Source organism: Budorcas taxicolor, chromosome 2 (genome assembly GCF_023091745.1).
Source record: "Budorcas taxicolor isolate Tak-1 chromosome 2, Takin1.1, whole genome shotgun sequence".
In the NCBI taxonomy this organism is placed as follows: Eukaryota; Metazoa; Chordata; class Mammalia; order Artiodactyla; family Bovidae; genus Budorcas; species Budorcas taxicolor.
Window position 1 is genome coordinate 44794269 of NC_068911.1, and position 25071 is coordinate 44819339.

General features: G+C 39.5%; 1 protein-coding gene across 1 annotated transcript in view; it reads right to left on the reverse strand.

Moving 5' to 3' along the window:
• Positions 1-25071, reverse strand: part of OCA2 (OCA2 melanosomal transmembrane protein) — a 278263-nt gene that overhangs the window by 179675 nt on the left and 73517 nt on the right. Inside the window, exon 14 of the mRNA XM_052635656.1 lies at positions 7609-7741. Within this exon, the coding sequence (XP_052491616.1) occupies positions 7609-7741 (133 nt within the window). The remainder of the gene's footprint in view (positions 1-7608; positions 7742-25071) is intronic.

The window sequence follows — 25071 nt, forward strand, 5'->3', positions numbered from 1 at the left end:
CATAGCCAAGAACCTGGAAACAATCCAAGTGTGCATCAACAGATAACTGGTAAGAAGATGTGGTGTATATAAGTTTATAATGGTATAGTCAGACAGTTCAGTTCAGTCGCTCAGTCGTGTCTGACTCTGTGACACCATGAATCACAGCACGCCAGGCCTCCCTGTCCATCACCAACTGCTGGAGTTCACTCAGACTCACGTCCATCGAGTCCGTGATGCCATCCAGCCATCTCATCCTCGGTCGTCCCCTTCTCCTCCTGCCCCCAATCCCTTCCAGAATCAGAGTCTTTTCCAATGAGTCAGTTCTTCGCATGAGGTGGCCAACATACTGGACTTTCAGCTTTAGCATCAGTCCTTCCAAAGAAATCCCAGGGTTGATCTCTTTCAGAATGGATTGGTTGGATCTCCTTGCAGTCCAAGGGACTCTCAAGAGTCTTCTCCAACACCACAGTTCAAAAGCATCAATTCTTTGGTGCTCAGCCTTCTTCACAGTCCAACTCTCACATCCATACATGACCAAAGGAAAAACAATAGCCTTGACTAGACGGGCCTTAGTCGGCAAAGTAATGTCTCCACTTTTGAATATGCTATCTAGGTTGGTCATAACTTTTCTTTCAAGGAGTAAGCGTCTTTTAATTTCATGGCTGCAGTCACCATCTGCAGTGATTTTGGAGCCCAAAAAAATAAAGTCTGACACTGTTTCCACTGTTTCCCCATCTATTTCCCATGAAGTGATGGGACCGGATGCCATGATCTTCGTTTTCTGACTGTTGAGCTTTAAGCCAACTTTTTCACTCTCCTCTTTCACTTTCATCAAGAGGCTTTTTAGTTCCTCTTCACTTTCTGCCATAAGGGTGGTGTCATCTGCATATCTGAGCTTATTGATATTTCTCCCGGCAATCTTGATTCCAGCTTGTGTTTCTTCCAGTCCAGCATTTCTCATGATGTACTCTGCATAGAAGTTAAAGAAGCAGGGTGACAATATACAGCCTTGACATACTCCTTTTCCTATTTGGAGCCAGTCTGTTGTTCCATGTCCAGTTCTAACTGTTGCTTCTTGGCCTGCATACAGATTTCTCAAGAGGAAGATCAGGTGGTTGGGTACTCCCATCTCTTTCAGAATTTTCTATAGTTTATTGTGATCCACACAGTCAAAGGCTTTGGCATAGTCAATAAAGCAGAAATAGATGTTTTTCTGCATCTCTCTTGCTTTTTCCATGATCCAGGGGATGTTGGCAACTTGATCTCTGGTTCCTCTGCCTTTTCCAAAACCAGCTTGACCATCAGGGAGTTCACGGTTCACATATTTCTGATGCCTGGCTTGGAGAATTTTGAGCATTACTTTACTAGCATGTGAGATGAGTGCAATTGTGCGGTAGTTTGAGCATTCTTTGGCATTGCCTTCCTTCGGAATTGAGAGAAAGAAATATTGCCATTTGCAGCAACATGGACATAGAGAATATTGCACTAAGTGAAGAAAGACAGATAAAGAAAAAGTATTATATGATATTTGTGAAATCTTGAGAGTCCCTTGTACTGCAAGGAGATCCAATCAGTCCATTCTAAAGGAGATCAGTCCTGGGTGTTCTTTGGAAGGAATGATTCTGAAGCGAAAACTCCAGTACTTTGGCCACCTCATGCGAAGAGTTGACTCATTGGAAAAGACTCTGATGCTGGGAGGGATTGGGGGCAGGAGGAGAAGGGGACGACAGAGGATGAGATGGCTGGATGGCATCACCGACTCGATGCACATGAGTTTGGGTGAACTCTGGGAGTTGGTGATGAACAGGGAGGCCTGGCATGCTGCAATTCATGGGGTCGCGAAGAGTTGGACATGACTGAGTGACTGAACTGAACTGAACTGAAATATTATTTGTAGAAACTAAAAATAATACAAATAAATCTATATGCAAATCAAGCAGATTCACAGACATAGAAAATAAACTTATGGTAACCAAAAGGGAAGAGGAGGGGGAGACATAAATTAGGAGTATGGGATTAACAGATAAAAACTACTATGCATAAAAGAGATAAGGAATTGTATCTGTTTAATACAGGGAACTACACTCCATATATTATAATAAACTAATAGAAAATAATCTGTATATATATATATATATATATATTTGTATATATAACTGAATCACTTTCCTGTTAACTGTAACTATACACAATTTTGCAAATCAGCTATACTTCAATTTTAAAAGTTCTATAGCTATTAAAGGATAATGGAAAACTATTAAAAACAATTTTAGAATAATTCTTTCAACAACTGAGTTTGAACAGGGACAAATTCCTTTAAAGGCAGAAACCACCAGTGAGCCCTCATGAAGAAACAGATAACCTTAATAGCTAGCCTATATCTATTAAAGAATCAGTATTTGTATTTAAAAACTAGAAGGGAAGGAGAGAGGGATAGAGGGAAGAGGAAATCAAGGGAGATAACGGCGTTATAAGGGAGGGAAAGAGGTTCAACTCTAAAATAACCTGGAAAACGTTTAAGGTAAAATGTAATAGCAATTTTACACCATCTCTTCCCAAAAGCTGAAGAGGAGGGTATACTTATATATTCATCCTTTGAGGACAGCAAAAAGTATATATTTTAAGAGAGGATATTACACACAAATATCCCTAATGTACACAGATATAAAAAAATTCTATATAAAATATTAGGAATAAGCATCATGAGTTGGTATTTGATTACCAGAGGGGCATACTCTGGTGATTATTTGTGCTTTTCAATAAATAAGTCAAATTCTCTCCCATGTTGATCACTTGGCAGGCTGACTCAACCCAGCCCCTGCAACTGGTGGAGCCTAGTGACAGTCAGGACAGTCAGGAGGACTCATTCAGTGACAGAGTGGAACATATGGTTCTCTCTGGTCTCTATGATGATCAGCAGCTCACAGAGCTGAGAACTACTGATCAGCAAGGCACTGTGATCCCACAGTGGACATTAGGCCAACACGAAGTAGTGTTACTGAGATTTCAGGGATACTTTTTCTTGTAGTATTAGTTCACTTCAGTTCAGTAGCTCAAACGTGTCCAACTCTTTGTGACCCTTGGACTGCAGCACAGCCAGGCTTCCCTGTCCATCACCAACTCCCAGAGCTTGCTCAAATTCATGCCCATTGAGTCAGTGATGGCATCCAGCCATTTCACCCTCTGTCATCCCCTTCTCCTCCTGCCTTCAGTCTTTCCCAGCATCAGGGTCTTTTCCATTGAGTCAGTTCTTTGCATCAGATGGCTTGGAGCTTCAAGCTTCAGCATGAGTACTTCCAGTGAATATTCAGGACTGATTTCCTTTAGGATGGACTGGTTGGATCTCCTTGCAGTCCAAGGGACCCTCAAGAGTCTTCTCCAACATCACAGATCAAAAGAACCAATTCTTTGGCGCTCAGCTTTCCTTATAATCCAACTCTCACATCTACACATGACTATCGGAAAAACTATGGATTTGACTAGGTGGACCTTTGTCGGCTAAGTAGTATCTCTGCTTTTTAATATGCTGTCTAGGTTGGTCATAGCTTTTCTTCCAAGGAGCAAACGTCTTTTAATTTCATGGCTGCAGTCACCATCCACAGTGATTTTGGAGCCCAAGAAAATAAAGTCTCTCACTGTTTCAATTCTTTCCCCATCTATTTGTCATAAAGCAATGGGAATGAATGCCATGATCTTAATTTTTTGAATATTGAATTTTAAGCCAACTTTTTCACTCTCCTCTTTCACTTTCATCAAGAGGCTCATTAGTTCTTCTTCACTTTCTGCCATAAGGGTGGTGTCATCTGTATATCTGAGGTCATTGATATCTTTCCTGGCAATTTTGATTCCAGCTTGTGCTTTATCCAGCCCAACATTTCACATGATGTACTCTGCATATAAACTAAATAAACAGAATGACAATATACAGCTTTTGCATACTTTTTTTCCAGTTTGGAGCCAGTCCATTGTTTCATGTCCAATTCTAACTGTTGCTTCTTCACCTGCATACAGATTTCTCGGAGGCAGGTAAGGTGGTCTGATATTCCCATCTCTTGAAGAATTTTCCACTGTTTGTTGTGATCCACACAATCAAAAGGCTTTGGTGTAATCACTAAAGCAAAAGTAGTTTTTCTGGAACTCTCTTGCTTTTTCAATGATCCAACAGATGCTGGCAATTTGATCTCTGGTTCCTCTGCCTTTTCTAAATCCACCTTGATATCTGGAAGTTTGTGGTTCACGTACTGTTGATGTCTTGCTTGGAGAATTTTGAGCCTTACTTTGCTAGTCTATGCAGGAGAGTTTTGAGCATTACTTTGCTAGTCTATACAGTCAGCAAAACAAGACCAGGAGCTAACTGTGGTTCAGACCATGAGCTCCTTGTTGCAAAATTCAGACTTAAATTGAATAAAGTAGGGAAAACCACTAGACCATTCAGGTATGACCTAAATCAAATCCCTTATGATTATATAGTGGAAGCGACAAATAGATTCAAGGGATTAGATCTGATAGAGTGATTGAAGAACTATGGATGAAGGTTCGGGGCATTGTACAGGAGGCAGTTATCAAGACCATGCCCAAGAAAAAGAAATACAAAAAGGCAAAATGGTTGTCTGAGGAGGCCTTACAAATAGCTGAGAAAAGAAGAGAAGTGAAAGGCAAAGGAGAAAAGGAAAGATATACTCATTTGAATGCAGAGTTCCAAAGAATAGCAAGGAGAGATAAGAAAGCCTTCCTCAGTGATCAGTGCAAAGAAATAGAGGAAAACAATAAAATGGGAAAGACTAGAGACCTCTTCAAGAAAATTAGAGATACCAAGGGAACATTTCTTGCAAAGAAGAGCACAATAAAGGACAGAAACTAACAGAGGCAGAAGATATTAAGAGGTGGAGAGAATACACAGAAGAACTATACAAAAAACAGCTTCATGACCCGGATAACCACAATGGTGTGATCACCCAACTAGAGCCAGACATCCTGGAATGTGAAGTCAAGTGGGCCTTAGCAAACATCACTATGAACCAAGCTAGTGGAGGTGATGAAATTCCAGTTGAGCTATTTCAGATCCTAAAAGATAATGCTGTTAAAGTGCTTCACTCAATAAGCCAGCAAATTTGGAAAACTCAGCAGTGACCACAGGACTAGAAAAGCTGTTTTCATTCCAGTCCCAAAGAAAGGCCATGCCAAAGAATATTCAAACTGTAGCATAGCCAAGCTATTCTGTATGTTTTGGACTCATCACAGACCTGCTGAACCCAAATCTCTGGGGTTAAGCTTAGGAATCTATAGTTATACCAAGCAATTCAAAATCGGATTTCCTTATACCCAATAGTGGCTCAGAGCGATTGCTCTGGATCTGCACAGTTCACTGTGTGCTGATGTACAACCTGTGTTGTCCTTACCATAGGGTTCCAGCATTATCCATATCCCACTTCCCTCAAAGCTTCCTTCAGCTCTTTATTCATGATGAGTAAAGGAATCAATACACAGATTTGTTTTCTATGTTGCCAAACCAGCATGTCCAAGTTAATCTCAAGATAAGACTTTCCAGATAAGAACAGTTTATTCACAGCACAGATTTCCTGGGGGTGGGCCTGATAACCTGTATATATAACAATTATTCCTGAGTAATTCTGATCGCCAGCGAGGTGGAGGGATATCAGGGAGGAAGGAGGTGCAACTGTGCCCACACAAGCTTCTAAAGACAGATTAGCCATTGTGATTGATTAGTTTCCCTAGTTTTCCATTGGTATGACCGTTTCCATTAGAAAACCAAAGCTACATATTAAGTTACCCCACTTTACATATATTTGTTGATGATAAAACATTTTGAATACCTCTTGCTGATTGCTATGGGCTGAATTGTGTCCCCCTAAACTCACGTGTTGAAGTCCTAACCTCTAGTACCTCAGAATGTGATCTTTTTTGGAAATAGGGTCACTGCAGATATAATTAGTTAAGGTGAGGTCATTAGGATGGCCCCAAATCCAAGATGACTGGTGTCCTCACAAATGGGGAAATGTGGACACAGACACACATAGGAAGAATGCCATGTTAACATGAATGTGTGTGCATGCTCAGTCGCTCAGTCATGTCTGACTCTTTGCGACTCTATGGATTGTAGTCCACCAGGCTCCTCTGTCCATGGAATTTTCCAGGCAAGAATACTGGAGTTGGTTGCCATTTCCTAAGCCAGGGAATCTTCCTGACCCAGGAATTGAATTCATGTCACTTGGGCCTCCTGTATTGGCAGGTGGATTCTTTACCACTGGCACCACCTGGGAAGCCATGAACATGAAGATGTTCTTTTTTCTCAAGAAAATCACATACTCTGCTCTGCAAATGACCAGGTGAGTAATTATCAATGTTATTAAGAAAACACGTTCTTCCTAAATGAAGTAAACTATGTTACATGGCAGGAATCTTCCATGGCCCAGGAAGCAGCCAAAAAGACTATTCCATTTGGCCCCCGGCATCTGTGCCTGCTTTCCTTTCCTTTCCTCTAGCCCCCATACTGGAGCCACCCCCCACAGTTTTGGGCTTCTTTGGTGAGGCCCATTCCTATGTCTACACATGCTGCCCACTTGTCTTGCACCTATGCAGCCTTCACTAAGGGCTAGGCCAAGAGGCTGCCCAGGAAATCCCTGTTGATTGGTTGCATTTAAAGTACCACTTTTATATCTACAAGGGCACTCCAATTTTTGTGCAATCAATACATATTGTCTGGAATAGAAATTTCTTCTTATGGTTCCATTTATCTGGTAGAGGTGGGTGATTCAATTCTACTAGGAACAAGCTGGTTTTATATAGGTGACTTGGGAAGGTGTATATGACATTTTCCTAGTTAGAACAAAAACAGTTAAATTCTGAACACAAAAGTCACCCAGGAAAGAAAGGCAGATCTACCGTGTAAAGTCACCATCTGATGAGCAGGAAGGCTGGTGAGAACATACTTAGATTCCCAGCCATTTATACAGAAATGGGAATTGATTGCACTTATTTCACATGCTAGCAAGATTATGCTCAAAATCCTTCAAGCTAGGCTTCAGCAGTGCACGAACCGAGAACTTCCAGATGTACAAGCTGGATTTAGAAAAATTTCAAAATAACATCTACTTCTGCTTCATTGACTACAATAAAGCCTTTGACTGTGTGGATCACAACAAACTGTGAAATATTCTTAAAGAGATGAGAATATCAGACCACCTTACCTGCCTCCTGAGAAGCCCATATGCAGCACAAAATGTAACAGAACCAGACATGAAGCAACAGAGTGGTTCAAAAATATAGACTACAGTCTATATGCTCTGCTTTTTGTATTAAATACAGGTGGTTCAATGCTATCATGACATGCAAACTGTATGCAGTGGACATTGCTTCCTACATGTAACCACATTTCATTCTATAGAAAACTAAAGAGGCACAGTTCATGGATTTAAAGCCCCTGAAAGTACACTGCCTACAAGGAGGCAGACAGGGACATCCTAGTGTGCAGCATCCCAATGACAGATACTTCCCTGGTATTCTACATAGCATTAACCTCCTGCCTTTCTGTGGCAACCTCCCCCAGAAAATAATAATATTGTGTTAGTAAACTCTGAAGCTCTATGAGGAGGTGCTTCTACTCACCAACAATCTCACTGGGTTCCTTGTTATAGATCTTTTTGTTCCAGTAAAGGAGTCTGAGGAGTGGAAAGGAGAACAAGAGAACGAAGCAAATCCCAGCAAACATGTGTGCTGTAAACCCAGCGAAGTCCAGACCCTGGAAACAGGAAAGGAGACATGAAACCACAGGCAGCACAGGCACAACCTCATGGCAGGGCCCAGGGAAGTCTGAGATCAAGGGCTGGGGAACCTACACAAAGCCCACAGAACAGGTACTCTTCACTGCAGTTTTGTAAACATTCAAGATTTGTTTCTTTCATAATAAAAAGCCAATTATTACCTGAATGACAAGCAACCTTAGAAGGAAACAAAAACAGGTCATCACATCTTATCCCAACCTTAGCTGGTTCTACTTCACCACTATATGACATGTCCCCTGGGATCCGGTGAAACAAGACTGAGGGAGACAAAACATAAGGCTATCACTGCTATATATAAAACAGATAACCAACAAGAACTTATTGTTATAACACCAGGAACTATGCTCAGTATTTTATGATAACTTATAAGGCAAAAGAACCTGAAGCAATATATATGTATATATAACTGAATCATCTTGCTATACACCTGGAACTTACACAATGTTGTAAATGAACTATAGCTAGCTAGCTAAGTCGCTTCAGTCGTGTCCAACTCTGTGCGACCCCATAGACGGCAGCCCACCAGGCTCCGCCATCCCTGGGATTCTCCAGGCAAGAATACTGGAGTGGGATGCCATTTCCTTCTCCAATGCATGAAAGTGAAAAGTCAAAGTGAAGTTGCTCAGTCATGTCCGACCCTTCGCAACCCCATGGACTACAGCCTACCAGGCTCCTTCGTCCATGGGATTTTTCAGGCAAGAGTACTGGAGTGGGGTGCCATCGCCTTCTCCGAAATGAACTATACTTCAATTTAAAAGAAAAAAAAAAAGACTATGAGGCAATATTCATCTGTTTGAAGGTAAATTGCATTTTCTTAAACACTTCATTTAAGTCACTGCTATCGATACGAAAGAGCTTCACCATGCCTGGAAAGCACAGTCCTTCACAGGTCACCTAGTGGCCATCAGGACTTAAGAACCCCAGGGTGTCCCAACCAGTCTCAAGGGTCCCAGGCAGGAGCCCTCTCCTTCCCCTCACAATTCCTTTGCCTGACTCTGGGCTCTTTTCCACAGTCAGCTGCTGAGGATATTTTTGTTGTTGGATGAAATCTCCACTAGGTTGATTTGTAAGGGAATAAGTCAGCAACAATATTGGTCAGTTTTTTCCTTTTGTTTTCACTGTGCTTAAATATTCAGCAAATACATGTGACACCCTCTGAGACCCTCGCAGGTTGTTGTCCCCATGAGCTGGGCTGCGAGAACCAGTTTCTTGCTGGCAGGAACTCCTGGACCACTGATCCACAAAACAGGGTCAGAGGCATAAAGACAGAACATTGGGGGAGACTCCCAGGCAGGACCAGTAGGGCGAATGGGGTGTAAAGAGAGTAGATCCCAGGGACACTAGTGACAAACTTGGAGACCATTCCCAAGGCTGCAGTCTGGAAGGTTATCTTCTAAAGGCCTGAGATGGAAGGAGTGAACTCAATATTAATTATCGTTGCTGGGAAATATTGAGGGCAAGAGGAGAAGGGGGCAACAGAGGATGAGATGGTTGGGTAGCATCACTAATTCAATGGACATTAGTTTGAGCAAACTGCAGGAGATGGTGAAGGACAGGGAAGCCTGGCATGCTGTAGTTCATGGAGTCTCAAAGAGTCAGACACTGAACAACAAATTATTGTTTATTAAAATTTACTTATTTGTCCCCCTCTTTTCCAGAAAAGACCTGAAACCACTTATAACATTGCTAAAGATAAAACACAACTTAGAAACCATTATCACAACTTAGAACCATTAGTAAGTTGTGTGAACATTTAGGCTTGCCAGTGTACAATGATCTGAAGTTCTTAATCACTTGCAGTTTATCTGCACATCCAGTGGTGGCCCTTGAAAATAGCATCTGAATGACAGATGGAATTATGTAAGGCTGATCATATACAGATAGCAGGGAAACCTATGAAGAGCTGGGACTCATGGCATGCTTTCAGTGGCCATTAGAATTCACCGCGTTTCTGAGGATATCACCATGGATGTTGTGTCTTTAGAATGCATGCCCCAAATACCTTTTTTTAAAAAGGTCCAAAATACTTTTTAAATGAAAATCATTTCATTTGTTTTAAAATCAGGAACAAAATAGGAAAGATAGCTTAAAATATATTAATGTATTTCCTGTGTATGAATTCAGTCGTGAAATGTAATTAATATTTTTTGGAGACAGGAACTCATGAAGGCCAAAGTACTTATATCCTGAAAAATTATAGGTCCCTTTGGAACACAATACAGGTGTCCCCCACTTTTTGAAATTTCACTTTATGCCACTTTGCTTTTACAAAAAACCTACAATTAGCACCTGTTTTCACTAAGGAAGAAATCTGAAGAGGATTTTTGCTTTTAGGAAAACAAGTGACTGTTTTCTCACTCTATGCCATTTTGACTTCTAAAAGTTTATATGGGAAAGCTCTATTTTTGGATAGTGAAGAAAACCTGTAACAAAACTGTTAATTTTTCTCCCATTGGAAATGATGGAGCAGTTGAAGGAAAAATCAGATGAAAAGGGTGAAATGAGGAGAGAGAAAAGGACAAAAGGTGTCTTGGAATGGCCTCCACAGCAAAACTAACAGTGTTGAAAAGAAGTATTTGGTTGCTTCTAGAATTGTAACAAGTAGATTTTTTAAGTAAGAACAATATAGAATGGAAAAATCCAAACTGAAAATTTCAAGAAAAAACACAGGCAGGTGCAATGCACAATAGGCTACATATGTGTTTTCTAAGCTTGTTCAGTGCATGTGTCAGGGCCTCCTTGCTGTTTTTACATGGCTCTACAATTTCCTAAAGTTGTCTCTGCCAGAGACAACTGTCTCTGTTATGTACTCAGTAACAAAACTACCTACTGTCACACTTACATCAGTGCGGTACTTAAATGCAGCCCTTTCTTGCAAAGTACTGGTTCTGTTTCTTCCCTTCCCTCTCAGCCTCATTTTGTACTGTTTTCATTTTGACTACACTAAGCCACTTTATTCTTAATTTTCCACAATGTCCTCATTTGATAGAGTAAGTGGTCAAATGTTGAGGCATATAAAATAATCAAGGATCCCTCAGAATCAGATTAGAGCATTCAGAGCCTAATAAACTACATATATTTAAGGGATATCTAGCTCCTGGCCCACCAATTCCATTTTATAGGGATGAAGCTGTCAGGCTAACTTTGTGAAAGTCAGAACCATCAACTGGACTGTAGCAGGGTAATTCAAGAAACAATTTTTGTTTGAACCCCACTGACACAATTACTTCAAAGAAATTCTCTTCAAGTGTCTAAAGTAAAACTACTGGATGTTTTACTAAATATCATGGTGTAATTTGAGGATAGAAACATGTCTGGAGACCCAGCAAGGAGATGACCCCAGCACTGCAGAATGGATGTGATCCAGGTAGAGCATCTTCAGTGTGAGGGATCCATCAAGTATGTGGAGGCCAGGGCACTGGCACACATGATCTGAGGAAGGTGAGACTCTGGCAGAGACAGAGGTGGGCAATCCTAGCATTCAGGCAACAGCGCAACACTAAAGGCATAAGCTCCACTAGAAAATGCTCACCTAACAGGGATAAGAGTCAAAAAATCAGAACCCCAAAATCCATAGATGTTGAAGATGTGTGGAAATAGAAAACTCACAAAGGAGACTAAGAAGAACTTACAAAAGAGACAGGGTGGGAACGAGCAGAGACCAACACCATCGAAGTTCTGGATGGAGGATGTCAATGGATGGAGGAGCAGAAGAGTGCTCCACTGGCACAGTAGCTTGGTGGCAGAGCCAGGAGGAAGATCCCAGTGGCACAGGGTCTGGGGCCCTGGTGGAAAAGACCTGAAGAATGTTCTAGTGCACACATATCTGGGTCACGGTAAGAAATGCCTTCCTGTGATGGGTGAAAATGCCACTCAAGAGCATAGAGTACATGGCTTTCTTAAAGAAACTCTTCCAGTGTTGTTTAAAAGGTGTTTAAATAATCATGTTCATTAGTGGGGAGTCTCCCTAGAACAGGCAAAAAGGAGCAAGTGTAACCAACAAAGGAAGACTATCTCCCCATCATTCAGTTGAGAGATGAAAGGACAATGTGTCATTGCACATGGGATCCTGTAGCACTGTAGACTTGTGCCTATGCCAGGAAAGAACCAGTGGACACTGTAGATCTGCCCATCTGCCTATTCAGTACTAGAAATTCTGCAAATGGGACCCATCCCAAGAGATCCACGAGTGAGCAGAGTGCAAAGAGCGACTTGGAATAATTTTCCTCACAACTTCCTGTAATTTCTGACTAATTCTTACACAGAGGAAGCAGATATTTGTCAGATGTGATTTCTTGACTCTCATGAGGCCTAGTAGTGATTTTTGCTTTGTTTCTTAATTTTTATTTTACATTGGAATATAGCTCTTTTACAAGTTTCTGTTAGTTTCAACTGTACAGCAAAGTGATTCAATTATACATATACCTAAATCTACACTTTGTCAGATTCTTTTCTCCTGTAGGTTATTACAGAACACTGAGTAGAGTTTTCTGTGCTATACAGTAGGTCACTGTTGATTACCTATTTGGTATATACTAGTGTGTTTCTGTTAATTCAAAACTCCTAATTTATCCCTCCTCCTCCCTTTATCCCTTTGGTAGCCATAAATTAGTTTTTTTTTTATGTCTGCAAGTCTATTTCTGTTTTGTAAATAAGTTCATTTATATACTTTCTTAGATTCTACATATAAGTGATATCATATATTTATCTTTCTCTGATTTATTTCACTTTGTAAGATAATGTCTAGGTCCATCTATGTTGCTGCAAATGGCACTATTTCTTTATATGGTTAAGTAAATTTCTATTGTATGTATGTACCACATTTTCTTTATCCATTAACCGTGAACATTAGGTTGGTTCCATGTCTTGATTTTGGAAATACTACTGTCTTGAACATTATGGTGCAAGTATTTTTCAAATTATGGTTTTATCCAGACATATGCCAATGAGTGGGATTGTTGGATCTTATGGTAGTATTACTTTTAGTTGTTTTTTTTTTTTAAGAACTTCCATGCTGTTCTCTATAGTGGCTGTACCAATTTACATTCCCACCAACAATGTAAATGGATGTCTTTTTTCCTATCAGTTCAGTTCAGTCGCTCAGTCGTGTCTGACCCTTTGTGACCCCATGGACTGTAGCATGCCAGGCTTCCCTGTCCATCACCAACTCCTGGAGCATCCTCAAACTAATGTCCATTGTGTCGGTGATGTCATACAACCATCTCATCCTCTGTTGTCCCCTTCTTCTCCTGCCTTCACTCTTTCCCAACATCAGGGTCTTTTTCAGTGAGTCAGTTCTTCACATCAAGTGGCTTGTAGCTTCAAGTTTCAGCATGAGTCCTTCCAATGAATATTCAGGAATGATTTCCTTTAGGATTCACTGGTTTGATCTCCTTGCAGTCCAAGGGACTCTCAAGGGTCTTCAACACCACAGCTCAAAAGCATCAATTCTTTGGCGCTTAGCTTTCTTTGTAGTCCAACTCTCACATCCATACATGACTACTGGAAAAACCATAGATTTAACTAGATGGATCTTTGTCAGCAAAGAAATATGCTTTCAATATGCTGTCTAGGTTGGTCATAGCTTTTCTTCCAAGGAGCAAACGTCTTTTAATTTCATGGCTGCAGTCACCATCTGCAGTGATTTTGGAGCCCACCCCCCCCAAAAAATAAAGTCTGACACTGTTTCTATTCTTTCTCCATCTATTTGCCATGAAGCAGTGGGACCATTGCTAAGAATGCCATGATCTTAGTTTTCTGAATGTTGAGTTTTAAGCCAACTTTTTCACTCTCTTCTTTCACTTTCATCAAGAGGCTCTTTAGTCCTTCTTCACTTTCTGTCATAAGGGTGGTGTCATCTGCATATCTGAGATCATTGATATTTTTTCCCAGCATTCTTGATTCTAGCTTGTGCTTCATCCAGCCCAGCATTTCACATGATGTACTGTGCATATAAGTTAAACAAGCAGAGTGACAATATACAGCCTTGACATACTCCTTTCCCAATTTGGAACCAGTCCATTGTTCCACGTCCAGTTCTAACTGTTGCTTCTTGACCTGCATACAGATTTCTCAGGAGGCAGGTAAGGTGGTCTGGTATTCCCATCTCTTGAAGAATTTTCCACAGTTTGTTATGATCCACACAGTCAAAGGCTTTGGTGTAATCACTAAAACAAAAGTAGATTTTTTTTTTTAATGCTCTTGCTTTTTCTATGATCCAATGGAAGTTGGAAATTTGACCTCAGGTTTCTCTACCCTTTCTAAATCCAGCTTGAACATCTGGACATTCACGGTTTATGTACGGTTGAAGTCTGGCTTGGAAAATTTTGAGCATTACTTTGCTAGTATATGAGATGAGTGCAATTGTGCGGTAGTTTGAGCATTCTTTGGCATTGCCTTTCTTTGGGATTGGAATGAAAACTGACCTTTTCCAGTCCTGTGGCCACTGCTGAGTTTTCCAAATTTGCTGGCATATTGAGTGCAGCACTTTAAAAGCATCATCTTTTAGGATCTGAAATAGCTCAACTGGAATTCCATCACCTCCACTAGCTTTGTTCATAGTGATGCTTCCTACGGCCCACTTGATTTCACATACCAGGATGACTACACATTCTAGGAGAGTGATCACAATCTCGTAGTTACCTAGGTCATGAAGATCTTTTTTGATAGTTCTTCTGTGTGTTGTTGTCACCTCTTCTTAATACCTTCTGCTTCTGTTAGGTCCATTCCATTTCTGTCCTTTATTCTGTCCATTTCTACCCATCTTTGCATGAAATGTTCTCTTTGTACCTCTAATTTTCTTGAAGAGGTCTCTAGTCTTTCCCATTTTATTGTTTTCCTCTATTTCTTTGCATTGGTCACTGAGGAAGGCTTTCTTATCTCTCTTTGCTATTCTTTGGAACTCTGCATTCAAATGAGTATATCTTTCCTTTTCTCCTGTGCCTTTCAATTTTCTTCTTCTCTCAGCTATTTGTAAGGCCTCCTCAGACAACCATTTTGCCTTTTGCACGAATTCCATCCATAGTTCTTCAGGCACTTTGTCTATCAGATCTAATCCCTTGAATCTATTTGTCACTTCCACTACATAATCACAAGAGATTTGATTAAAGTTGTATCTAAATGGTCTAGTGGTTTTCCCTACTTTCTTCAATTTCAGTCTGAATTTTGCAATAAGGAGTTCATAATCTGAGCCACAGTCAGTTCCTGGTCTTGACTTTGCTGACTGTATAGAGCTTCTCCATCTTTGGCTGCAAAGAATATAATCAATCTGATTTTGGCATTGACCATCTGGTGATGTCCGTGAGTAGGGTCTTTTTCCTATAGCCTCTCTAAAACTTACTGTGTGTAGGCTTTTTGATGATGGCTGTTCTGAACTGTGTAAGGTGATATCTCATGGTTGTTTTGAGTTCCTCTAATAATTAGCAATATTGAGCATCTTTTCAGTCCCTATTAGTCATCTGTAATGTCTTCTTTGGAGAAATGTTGTTTAGGTCTTCTGCCCATTTTTTGACTGGATTGTTTGTTTTTTTGATATTGATCAGCATGAGCTACTTGTAAATTTTTTATTAATCCCTTGATGTTGTTTAGTCACTAAGTCATGTTCGATTCTTTGTGACCCTATGAACTGCAGCATGCCAGGCTTCCTTGTCCTTCACTATCTCCTGGAGTTCACTCAAACTCAAGTCCACTGAGTTAGTGATGCTCTCTAATCATCTCATTCTCTGCCACACCATTCTCCTCTTGTTGATTGTATCATTTGCAAACATTTTCTACCATTCAGTGTCTTTTCATTCTGCTTATGGTTTCCTTTGCTGTGAGAAAAAAAAAAAAAACTTTAAGTTTAATTAGGTCTCATTTCTTTACTTTTGCTTTTATTTCCATTACTCTAGGAAACAAATCAAAAAAGATATTTCTGCAATTTATGTCAGAGAGTGTTCTGCCTGTATTTGCCTGTATTTTCCTCTAAGAGTTTGATAGCATTCAATTAAAGCATTCAAAATCTTTAATCCATTCTAGGTTTATTGTTGTATATAGTGTTCAACAAAGTTCTAATTTCATTTTTCACATGTAGCTGTTCAATTTTCCAAGCACCACTTACTAAAAAGACTGTCTTTTCTCCATGGCAGTCTTGCCTCCTTTGTTGTAGGTTGACCATAGGTATGTGGGTTTATTCTTGACTCTTTATCTTGTTTTATTTATCTATATTTCTGTTTTTGTGCCAGTACCATACTGTCTTGATTACTATAACTTTTTAGCATAATCAGAAGTCAGGAAGTCTGATTCTGCCACCTCCATTTTTCTTTCTCAGGATTGCTTTGACTATTCGGGGATTTTTATGTTTCCATACAAACTTAAAAATTTTTTGTTCTAGTTCTGTGAAAAATACTACAGCAAATTTGATAGGGATTTCATTGAATCTGTAAATTGCTTTGGGTAGTATAGTCATTTTGACAATACTGAACTTTCCCATCCAGGAATATGGTCTATCTTTCCATCTGTTAGTGTCATCTTTAATTTCTTTTATCAGTATCTTATAGTTTTCAAAGTACAAGTCTTCTCCCTCCTTAGAAAGGTTTATTCCTAGATATTTTATTCATTTTCATTTGATGGTAAGTGAGACTGTTTCCTTGACTTCTCTTCCTGATTTTTCACTGTTAGTGTATAGAAATGCAATAGACGTGGGTGTTTATTTTGTATACTGCAACTTCACAAATTCATTGATGAGCTCTAGTATTCTGCTAGCATTGTAAGGATTTTGTATTTTACAGTATCATGTCATCTTCAAATAGTGACAGTTTTACATCTTCTTTTACAATTTGGGTTCCTTTTACTTCCTTTTAATCTCTGATTGCCATGGTTGGGACTTCCCAAACTATGTTGAATAAAATTGACAACAGTGGATATCCTTGTCTTGTTCCTGATCTTAGAGGAAATGCTTTCAGCTTTTCTCATTTGAGAATGATGTTTGTTGTGGGGTAGCCATATATGGCCTTTGTTATATTGAGGTATGTTCTCTCTCTATGCCCATTTTCTTGAGAGTTTTTGTCACAAATGGGTGTTGAACTTAATCAAAAGCTTTTTCTGCATCTATTGAGATGGTTGTATGATTTTTACTCTTCAATGGTTAATGTGGTGTATCACACTGATTGATCTGCAGATATTGAGAAATCTTTGAATTTCTGATATAAATCCTACTTGATGATCATGTGTGGTTCTTTAAATGTATTGTTAGATTCTGTTTGCTAGTATTCTGTTGAGGATTTTTGATCTATGTTCATCAGTGATATTGGCCTATAATTTCTTTTTTGTGGTATCTTTGTCTAATTTTGGTATCAGAGTGATAGTGGCCTCACAGAATGAGTTCCAGTGTTCCTTCTGCAATTTTTTGAAAGAGTTTCAGAAGAATAGGTATTAAGTCTTTACATGTTTGGCAGAATTTGCCTGTTAAGCCATCTGGTCCTGGACTTTTATTAGTTGGGATTTTTTAAATCATAGTTTCAATCCCAATACTTTTAATTTGTCTATTCATATTTTTTTTTATTTCTTCCACATTCAGTCTTGGAAAATTATACCTAAGAATTTATCCATTTCTTTTACTTTATTCATTTTATTGGCATACAGTTACTTGTAGTAGTCTCTTATCCTTTGTATTTCTGTGGTGTCATTTATAACTTTTCTTTCTTCATTTTTGATTTTGTTGATTTGATCCCTATCCCAACTTTTCTTAATGAGTCTAGCTAAAGGTTTATCAATTTTGTTTATCTTTTCAAAGAATCAGCTTTTAGTTTCATTGATCTTTTCTATAGATCTTTGTCCATATTTCATTTACTTCTGCTTTGATCTTTATGATTTCTCTCCTGCTACTAACATTGGATTTTGTTTGTTCTTTCCCTAATTGCTTTAGATATAAGGGACAGGTTATGTTGTTTAGGCGGTTTAAGATTTTTCTTGTTTCCTGAGGTAAGGTTGTACTGCTATAAACTTCCCTCTTTGAACTGCCTTTGGTATGTCCCACAGATTTTGGATCATTGTGTTTTCATTTTCATGTCTCTAGGCATTTTTTTTCCTTTCCTCTTTGATATCTTCAGTGATCCATTGGTTGTTTAGTAGCATATTGTTTAGCTCCCATGTGCTCATGATTTTTTCAGTTTTTTCTTGTAGTTGATTTTATAATCTCATAGCTTGAAGTCGGAAAAGATGCTTGATATGATTTCAATTTTCTTAAATTTGCCAAGGATTGATTTGTGACCCAAATGTGATCTATCCTGGAGAATGTTCCATGTGCACTTGAGAAGAATGTATATTCTGCTGCTTTTGGATGGAATGCTCTAAAAATATCAGTTAAGTCCAACTGGTCTAGTGGGTCATATAAAAACTGTTTCCTTACTGATTTTCTATCTGGATGATCTGTCCATTGATAAAAATGGGGTGTTAAAACTCCCTACTATTTTTGTGTTATGGTAAATTTCTCCTTTTATGGCTTTGCCTTTATGGCTTCTCCTTTTATGTATTTGCCTTATACAAAAAAAGGTCCTGGATAATGACATGGATAGCCACAAAGATGTGGTCACTCACCTAGAGCCAGACATCTTGGAGTGTGATGTCAAGTGGGCCTTAGGAAACACTACTACAAACAAAGCCAGTGGAGGTGATGGAATTCCAGCTGAGCTATTTAAAATCCTAAAAGATGATGTTATTAAAGTGCTGCGCGCAATATATCAACAAATTTGGGAAACTCCATGGTGGCCACGAAAGGGATGGAAAAGGTCAGTTTTCATTCCAATCCCAAAGAAGGGCATGTCAAAGAATGTTCAAACTACTGTATAATTATACCCATTTCACATGCTAGCTAGGTTATGTTCAAAATCCTTCAAGCTATACTTCAACAGTACGTGAACTGTGAACTTCCAGATGCACAAGCTACATTTCAAAGGGGCAGAGGAGCCAGAGATCAAATTGCCAACATTTGTTGGATCATGGAGAAAGCGAGGGAGTTCCATAAAAAATCTACTTCTGCTTCATTGACTATGCTAAAATCTTTGACTATGAGGATCACAACAAACTGAAAATTCTTAAAAAGATGAGAATACCAAACTGCCTTACCTGTCTTCTGAGAAACCTGTATGTGAGTCAAGAAGCAACAGTTAGAACCGGACATGGAACGATGGACTGGTTCCAAATTGGGAAAGGAGGACATGAAAGCTGTATATTGTCACCCTGCTTATTTAACTTCTACACAGAGTACATCACACAAAACGCCAGGCTGGTTGAATCACAAGCTGGAATCAAGACTGCCAGGGGAAATATCAACAACCTCAGATATGCATATGATACCATTCTAAAGGCAGAAAGTGAAAAGGAACTAAAGAGCCTCTTGATGAAGGTGAAGGAGAGTGAAAAAGCTGGCCTGAAACTCAACATTAAAAAAACTAAGATCCTGGCCTGTCCCATGGCAAATAGATGGAGGAAAAGTGGAAACAATGATAGATTTTATTTCCTTGGGCTCCAAAATCACTGTGGACAGTGACTGCAGCCTTGAAATTAAAAAATGCTTGCTCCTTGGAAGGAACATTATGATAAACCAAGCAAGGCAGCATATTAAAAAGCAAGATATCACTTTGCTGACATAGATTCATGTAGTCAAAGCCATGACTTTTCCAGTAATCATGTAGAGATGTGAGAGTTGAATTATAAATAAGGCTGAGAGCCAAAGAATTGATGCTTTCCAACTGTGGTGCTGGAGAAGACTATTGAGAGTCCTTTGGACTGCAAGAAGATTAAACCAGTCAATTCTAAAGAAAATCAACCCTGAATATTCATTGGAAGAACTTTTGCTGAAGTTGAAGCTCCTTCAAGTGAAGCACTTCAGTTTAAGTGCCAATCAACTTCAGCAATACTCCGACTCTGGATTACTCAATGGAAGGACTATTGCTGAAGTTGATGTGAAGAGCCAACTCATTGGAAAAGACTCTGATGCTGGGAAAGAGTGAAGGGATGACAGAGGATAAGATGGTTAAACAGCATTCCCAACTCAATGCACATGAAACTCCAGGAGATAGTGAAGGCCAGGGAAGCCTGACGTCCATGGTGTTGCAAAGAGTCAAACACGACTTAGCGACTGAACAACAAAATTTGCCTTATATACTTATGCTGGGTGTATACATAGTTACAACTGTTACACTATCTTCTTGGATTGATCCTTTGATTATTATGTAGTGTCCTTTTTGTCTCTGGTAACAGGTATTTTGTCTCATATGAATATTTACTTGAGGTTTCTTTTTATTTAATTTACATGGTATACATTTTCCATCCCCTCACTTTCATTTTTTATGCCTCCCTAGTTCTGAAGTGGGCCTCTTGTAGACAGCATATATATGGGCCTATATATGGGTCTTATTTTTGCATCCACTCTATGGATGGATGTCTTCTGGTTGAAGCATTTAATCTATTTTAAATGAAGCAATTATCAATATATATTTTTATTGTCATTTTAATTGTTTTGGATTTGTTTTTATAAGTCTTTTTTCTTCCCTTCCTCTTTTGCTCTCCTCTTTTATGACCTAATGACTAACTTTAGTGTTGTGTTTGGATTCTCTTTCTTTTTTGTGCATATATCTATTGTGTATATTTGGTTTGTAGTTATGAGGTTCTGATATCACAGTGTATATATATTCAAGATTATTTTAAGTTGCTGGTCTTTTCATTTCAAATGCATTTCCTATATCCTGCATTTGTACTCTTCTCACAGTGGCTGGTTTTGGTATATTTGTGTGTGGATGATTTCCTACCTTTGCTGATTGTTTGCCTTTATTGGTGAACTTTTGTTCACCATTTTTTTTTCCATTTTTTTCTGTTTTCCTTTCATAATTTTCTTGTTTCTAGTTGTAGCTTTTCCTTTTCTTCTTAGAGACTTCTTTCACATTTGTTGTAAAGCTGATTTGGTGCTTTTAAATTCTCTTAGCATTTTCTTGTCTGTAAAGTTTTTAATTTCTCTGTCAAATCTGAAAGAGAGCCTTGCTGCATATTCTTGATTGTAGGCTTTTCCCTTTCATCACTTAAAATATTAATATAAAATGCCTCTCCCTTCTGGCCTCAAGAGTTTCTGCTGAAACATCACTTGATTACTTTATGGGGATTCCTTTGTATGTTATTTGTTGCTTTTCCCTTGCTGCTTTTAGTATTTTCTCTTGTCTCTAATTTTTGTCAGTTTGAGTAATATGCATCTCATCATGTTCCTCCTTGGGTTTACCCTGCCTGGGATTCTCTGAGTGCCTGATCTTGGGTGACTATTTCCTTTCCCATGTTAGGGACATTTCCAGGTATTATCGATATCTTTTCAAATATTTCCTCAGGTCTTTTCTCTCTCTGTCTTCCCCTTCCGGGACCCCCTGTAATGCAACGTTTAATATTGCCCCAAAGGTCTCTTAAACTGTTCTCATTTGTTTTCATTCTTTTTTCTTTATTCTAGTCTGTGGCAGTATTTCAACCACTCTGTCTTCTAGCTCACTTATCTGTTCTTCTGTTTCACTTATTCTGCTAAGGATTCCTTATAGTGTATTTTTCACTTCAGTTATTGCATTGTTCATGTCAGTTTGTTTATTCTTTATATCTCCTAGCTCTTTGTTAAACATTTCTTGTATCTTCTCAATCCATACCTCCATTCTTCTTCCAAGATTCTGGATCATCTTTACTATCATTATTCTGAATACTTTGAGGGGTAGATTGCTTATCTCTACTTCACTTAGTTATTCTTCTGGGGTTTTTTTCTCATTCACCTGAAATATACTCCTTTGCTATCTCATTTTGTGTAACTTTTTGTGATGCACTTTCTATTCCAAAGGCTGCAGGATTGCAGCTCCTCTTGCTTTTGGTGCCTCCCTTCCTGGTGGGTAAGACTGACTTGATAGGCTTGTGCAGACTTCCTGGTGGAAGGGACTGGTGCCTGCCCACTGACAGATGGAGCTGGGTCTTGTCCCTCTGGTGAATAGGGCCATGTCAAGGGTATGTTTACTTTTTTATTTTTATTTTTTATTGAAATACAGTTGATTTACAATGCTGTGCCAATCTCTGCTGTACAACAAAGCGACTCAGTTATATATATATAAATATAAATATATATATATATATATATATATATATATATATATATATATATTCTTTTTAAAAATATTATTTTCCATTATGGTTTATCCCAGGAGATCGGCTATAGTTCTCCATGCTATACAGTAGGACCTTGTTTATCCATTCTAGATATAATAGTTTGCCTCTGCTGCTGCTAAGTTGCTTCAGTCATGTCTGACTCTGTGCAACCCCAACAGACGGCAGCCCACCAGGCTTCCCCATCCCTGGGATTCTCCAGAGTAGGTTGTCATTTCCTTCTCTAATGCATGAAAGTGAAAAGTCAAAGTGAAGTTGCTCAGTCATGTCCAACTCTTAGCGACCTCATGGACTGCAGCCCACCAGCCTCCTCTGTCCATGGGGTTTTCCAGGCAAGAGTGGAGTGGGGTACCATTGCCTTCTCCGAGTTTGCCTCTACCAACCTCTAATTCCCAGTCCATCCCTCTCCTTCCCCACCCCTTTGACAACCACAAGTCTGACCTCTATGTCTGTGAGTCTATTTCTTTTTTACAGATAGAAGTAGCATATTTAGAGGTGGCTGTAGGCTTAGGAAGATTTTAGACAGCTTGTCTGATGATGGGTGGGGCTATATTCCTGTGTTACTGGTTGTTTGGCTTGAAGTGGCCTAGCAGTAGAGCCTACAGGATGTTGGGTGGTGCCAGGTCTTGGTGACAAAGTGGTGACCTCCAGGAGAGCTCAGGCCAATGAGCACTCCGTAGTACCTCTACCACCAGTGTCTTCATTCCCACAGTGAATCACAGCTGCCCCCTGCCTCCCCAGGAGACCCTCCAAGACAAGGAGGTAGTTCTGGCCCAGGCTTCTATTTAGTCACAGCTTTTCCCTGGGTCCCAGTGCACACAAGGCCTTGTGTGTGTCCTCCAAGAAAGGAGTTTCTATTTCTCAGTCCTGTGGGGTTCCTGTCACCAAGTCTTACTGGCTTTCAAAGCCAAATGCTCTGGGAGATCCTTGCCCTGATGCCAGGATCCCAGGTTGTGAAGCCTGACATGGAGCTCAGAACTCTCACTCCCGTGGGACCACCTCTGCAATACAATTGTTTTCTGATTTGTGGATTGCCCACCCAGTGGGTGCAGGCTTTGATTTTATCTCAATTCCACCCCTTCTACTGTTTCATTGTGGCTTCTTTTTTGTCCTTGGATGTAGAATATCTTTTTTGGTAGGTTCCAGTCTGTTTTGCTAGCAGTTTTTCAGCAGTTAGTTGCGATTATGCTGTTTTTGTGAGAGGAGCTATGCACAAGTCCTCCTACTCCACCATCTTGTTTCCAGCCCTTCAGCACTTTCTCCAGCTTAGTACTGTTTTTCAATTATTACTCTGAATGACACATTAAGTATTAAATCTCTTTGTGAATATTTTAAATTAACTTCAAATTTTATTTTAATTTGATAATCATCCTTCCTATTCCAGTAATGAACCTATTAATACCAAATAACTCTGCCCATCATGTGATTCAAATGTATAGCTGTGCTGTCATTATTGATAATGAGAATTTATGTTAATCTCTTATAAAGACACTGTCCCCGGACCTATGTTTTCATTTGTGGCTACACAAAAATAAGTAGTGAAAAATGTTAGTTGCTCAGTCATGTTCAACTCTTTATGACCCCATGTACTGTAGGGTCAGAGGAACCTGACCCGTTCCAGGTTCCACTGTTCATGGAATTCTCCAGGCAAGAATCATGTAGAGGGTAGCCATTCTTTTCTCCATGGAATCTTCCCTGACATAGGGGTTGAACCTGGGTCTCCTGCATTGCAGACAGATTCTTTACCGTCTGAGCCACCAGGGAAGCTCAGCAAAGCTCACACCATGTAAATAAATATTCCCTTATCTCTGAACTACTATAAAATGAATCACAACCACTCTTGGTTATCCACAAAAAGACATTAATTAGATACCTTTTCTGAAAGATATAGTTTAACCCAAAAAAAGGAGGGAAAGTCACTGAGGGGAAGACAAGGAATGTCATCTTTAATAAGACAGGACAGCCCTAAATCCACATCCCCAGGGGATGTCATTTTGGCACAAAGCTGGGTAAGGAGCCAAGGCTTAGCTTTAGTGCAATCAGAGAGGGTGCTCACCTCCAGGGTCCTTTAGGTGTTTTTACAAAACCTTACCTTTCTCCCTTACTGTCAGGTTTAAACTCTGGATATTCACAACACCATGTCAGGATGCCATGGAAGAATGTGGGAATAGTCTAACAGACTGCTCTTTCCCTTCATCTTTCTGTGTGACTTGGTAAAGGCCCAGGACCCAGGCCCTATCTTGGATAACATCCCACAGACATCAGAGAATTCAGATCTAGGATTCCAGGAACAGGTTTAAAAGAATGTAGAGTTAGCTCAATTTGTGTCCAAGAGAGACATTATGCCTAGTTCTTGTTGTTCTGTTGCTCAGTTGTGTCCAGCACACCAAGCTTCCATTTCCATCACCATATCCCAGAGTTTGCTCATGTCCATTGAGTCGGTGATGTCAACCAACCATCTCATCCTCTGCCATATCTTTCTCCTCCTGCCTTCAATCTTTCCCTGCATCAGGGTCTTTTCCAGTGAATCAGCTCTTTGCATGAGGAGGTCAAAGTATTGGAGCCTCAGCTTCAGCATCAGTCAATCAAATTAATATTCAGGGTTAATTTCTGTTAGAATCAGACTGACTTGTTTGATCTCCTTGCAGTCCAAGGGACTCCCAAGAGTCTTCTCCAATGCCACAGTTCAAACACATTAATTCTTTGGTGCTCAGACTTCTTTATAGTCCAACACTCACATCCATACATGACTACTAGAACAATCATAGCTTTGACTAGATGGATCTTTGTCAGCAAAGTAATGTCTCTACTTTTTAAAAAACTGTCCAGGTTTGTCATATCCAATAAAATAGACTTTAAAACAAAGGCTGTGAAAAGAGACAACGAAGGCCACTACATAATGATCAAAGGATCAATCCAAGAAGATATAACAATTATAAATATATAATATATATGCACCCAATATAGGAGCACCACAATATGTAAGACAAATGCTAACAAGTATGAAAGGGGAAATTAACAAAACACAATAATAGAGGGAGAATTTAATACCCCACTCACACCTATGGACAGATCAACTAAACAGAAACTTAACAAGGAAACACAAACTTTAAATGACACATTAGACCAG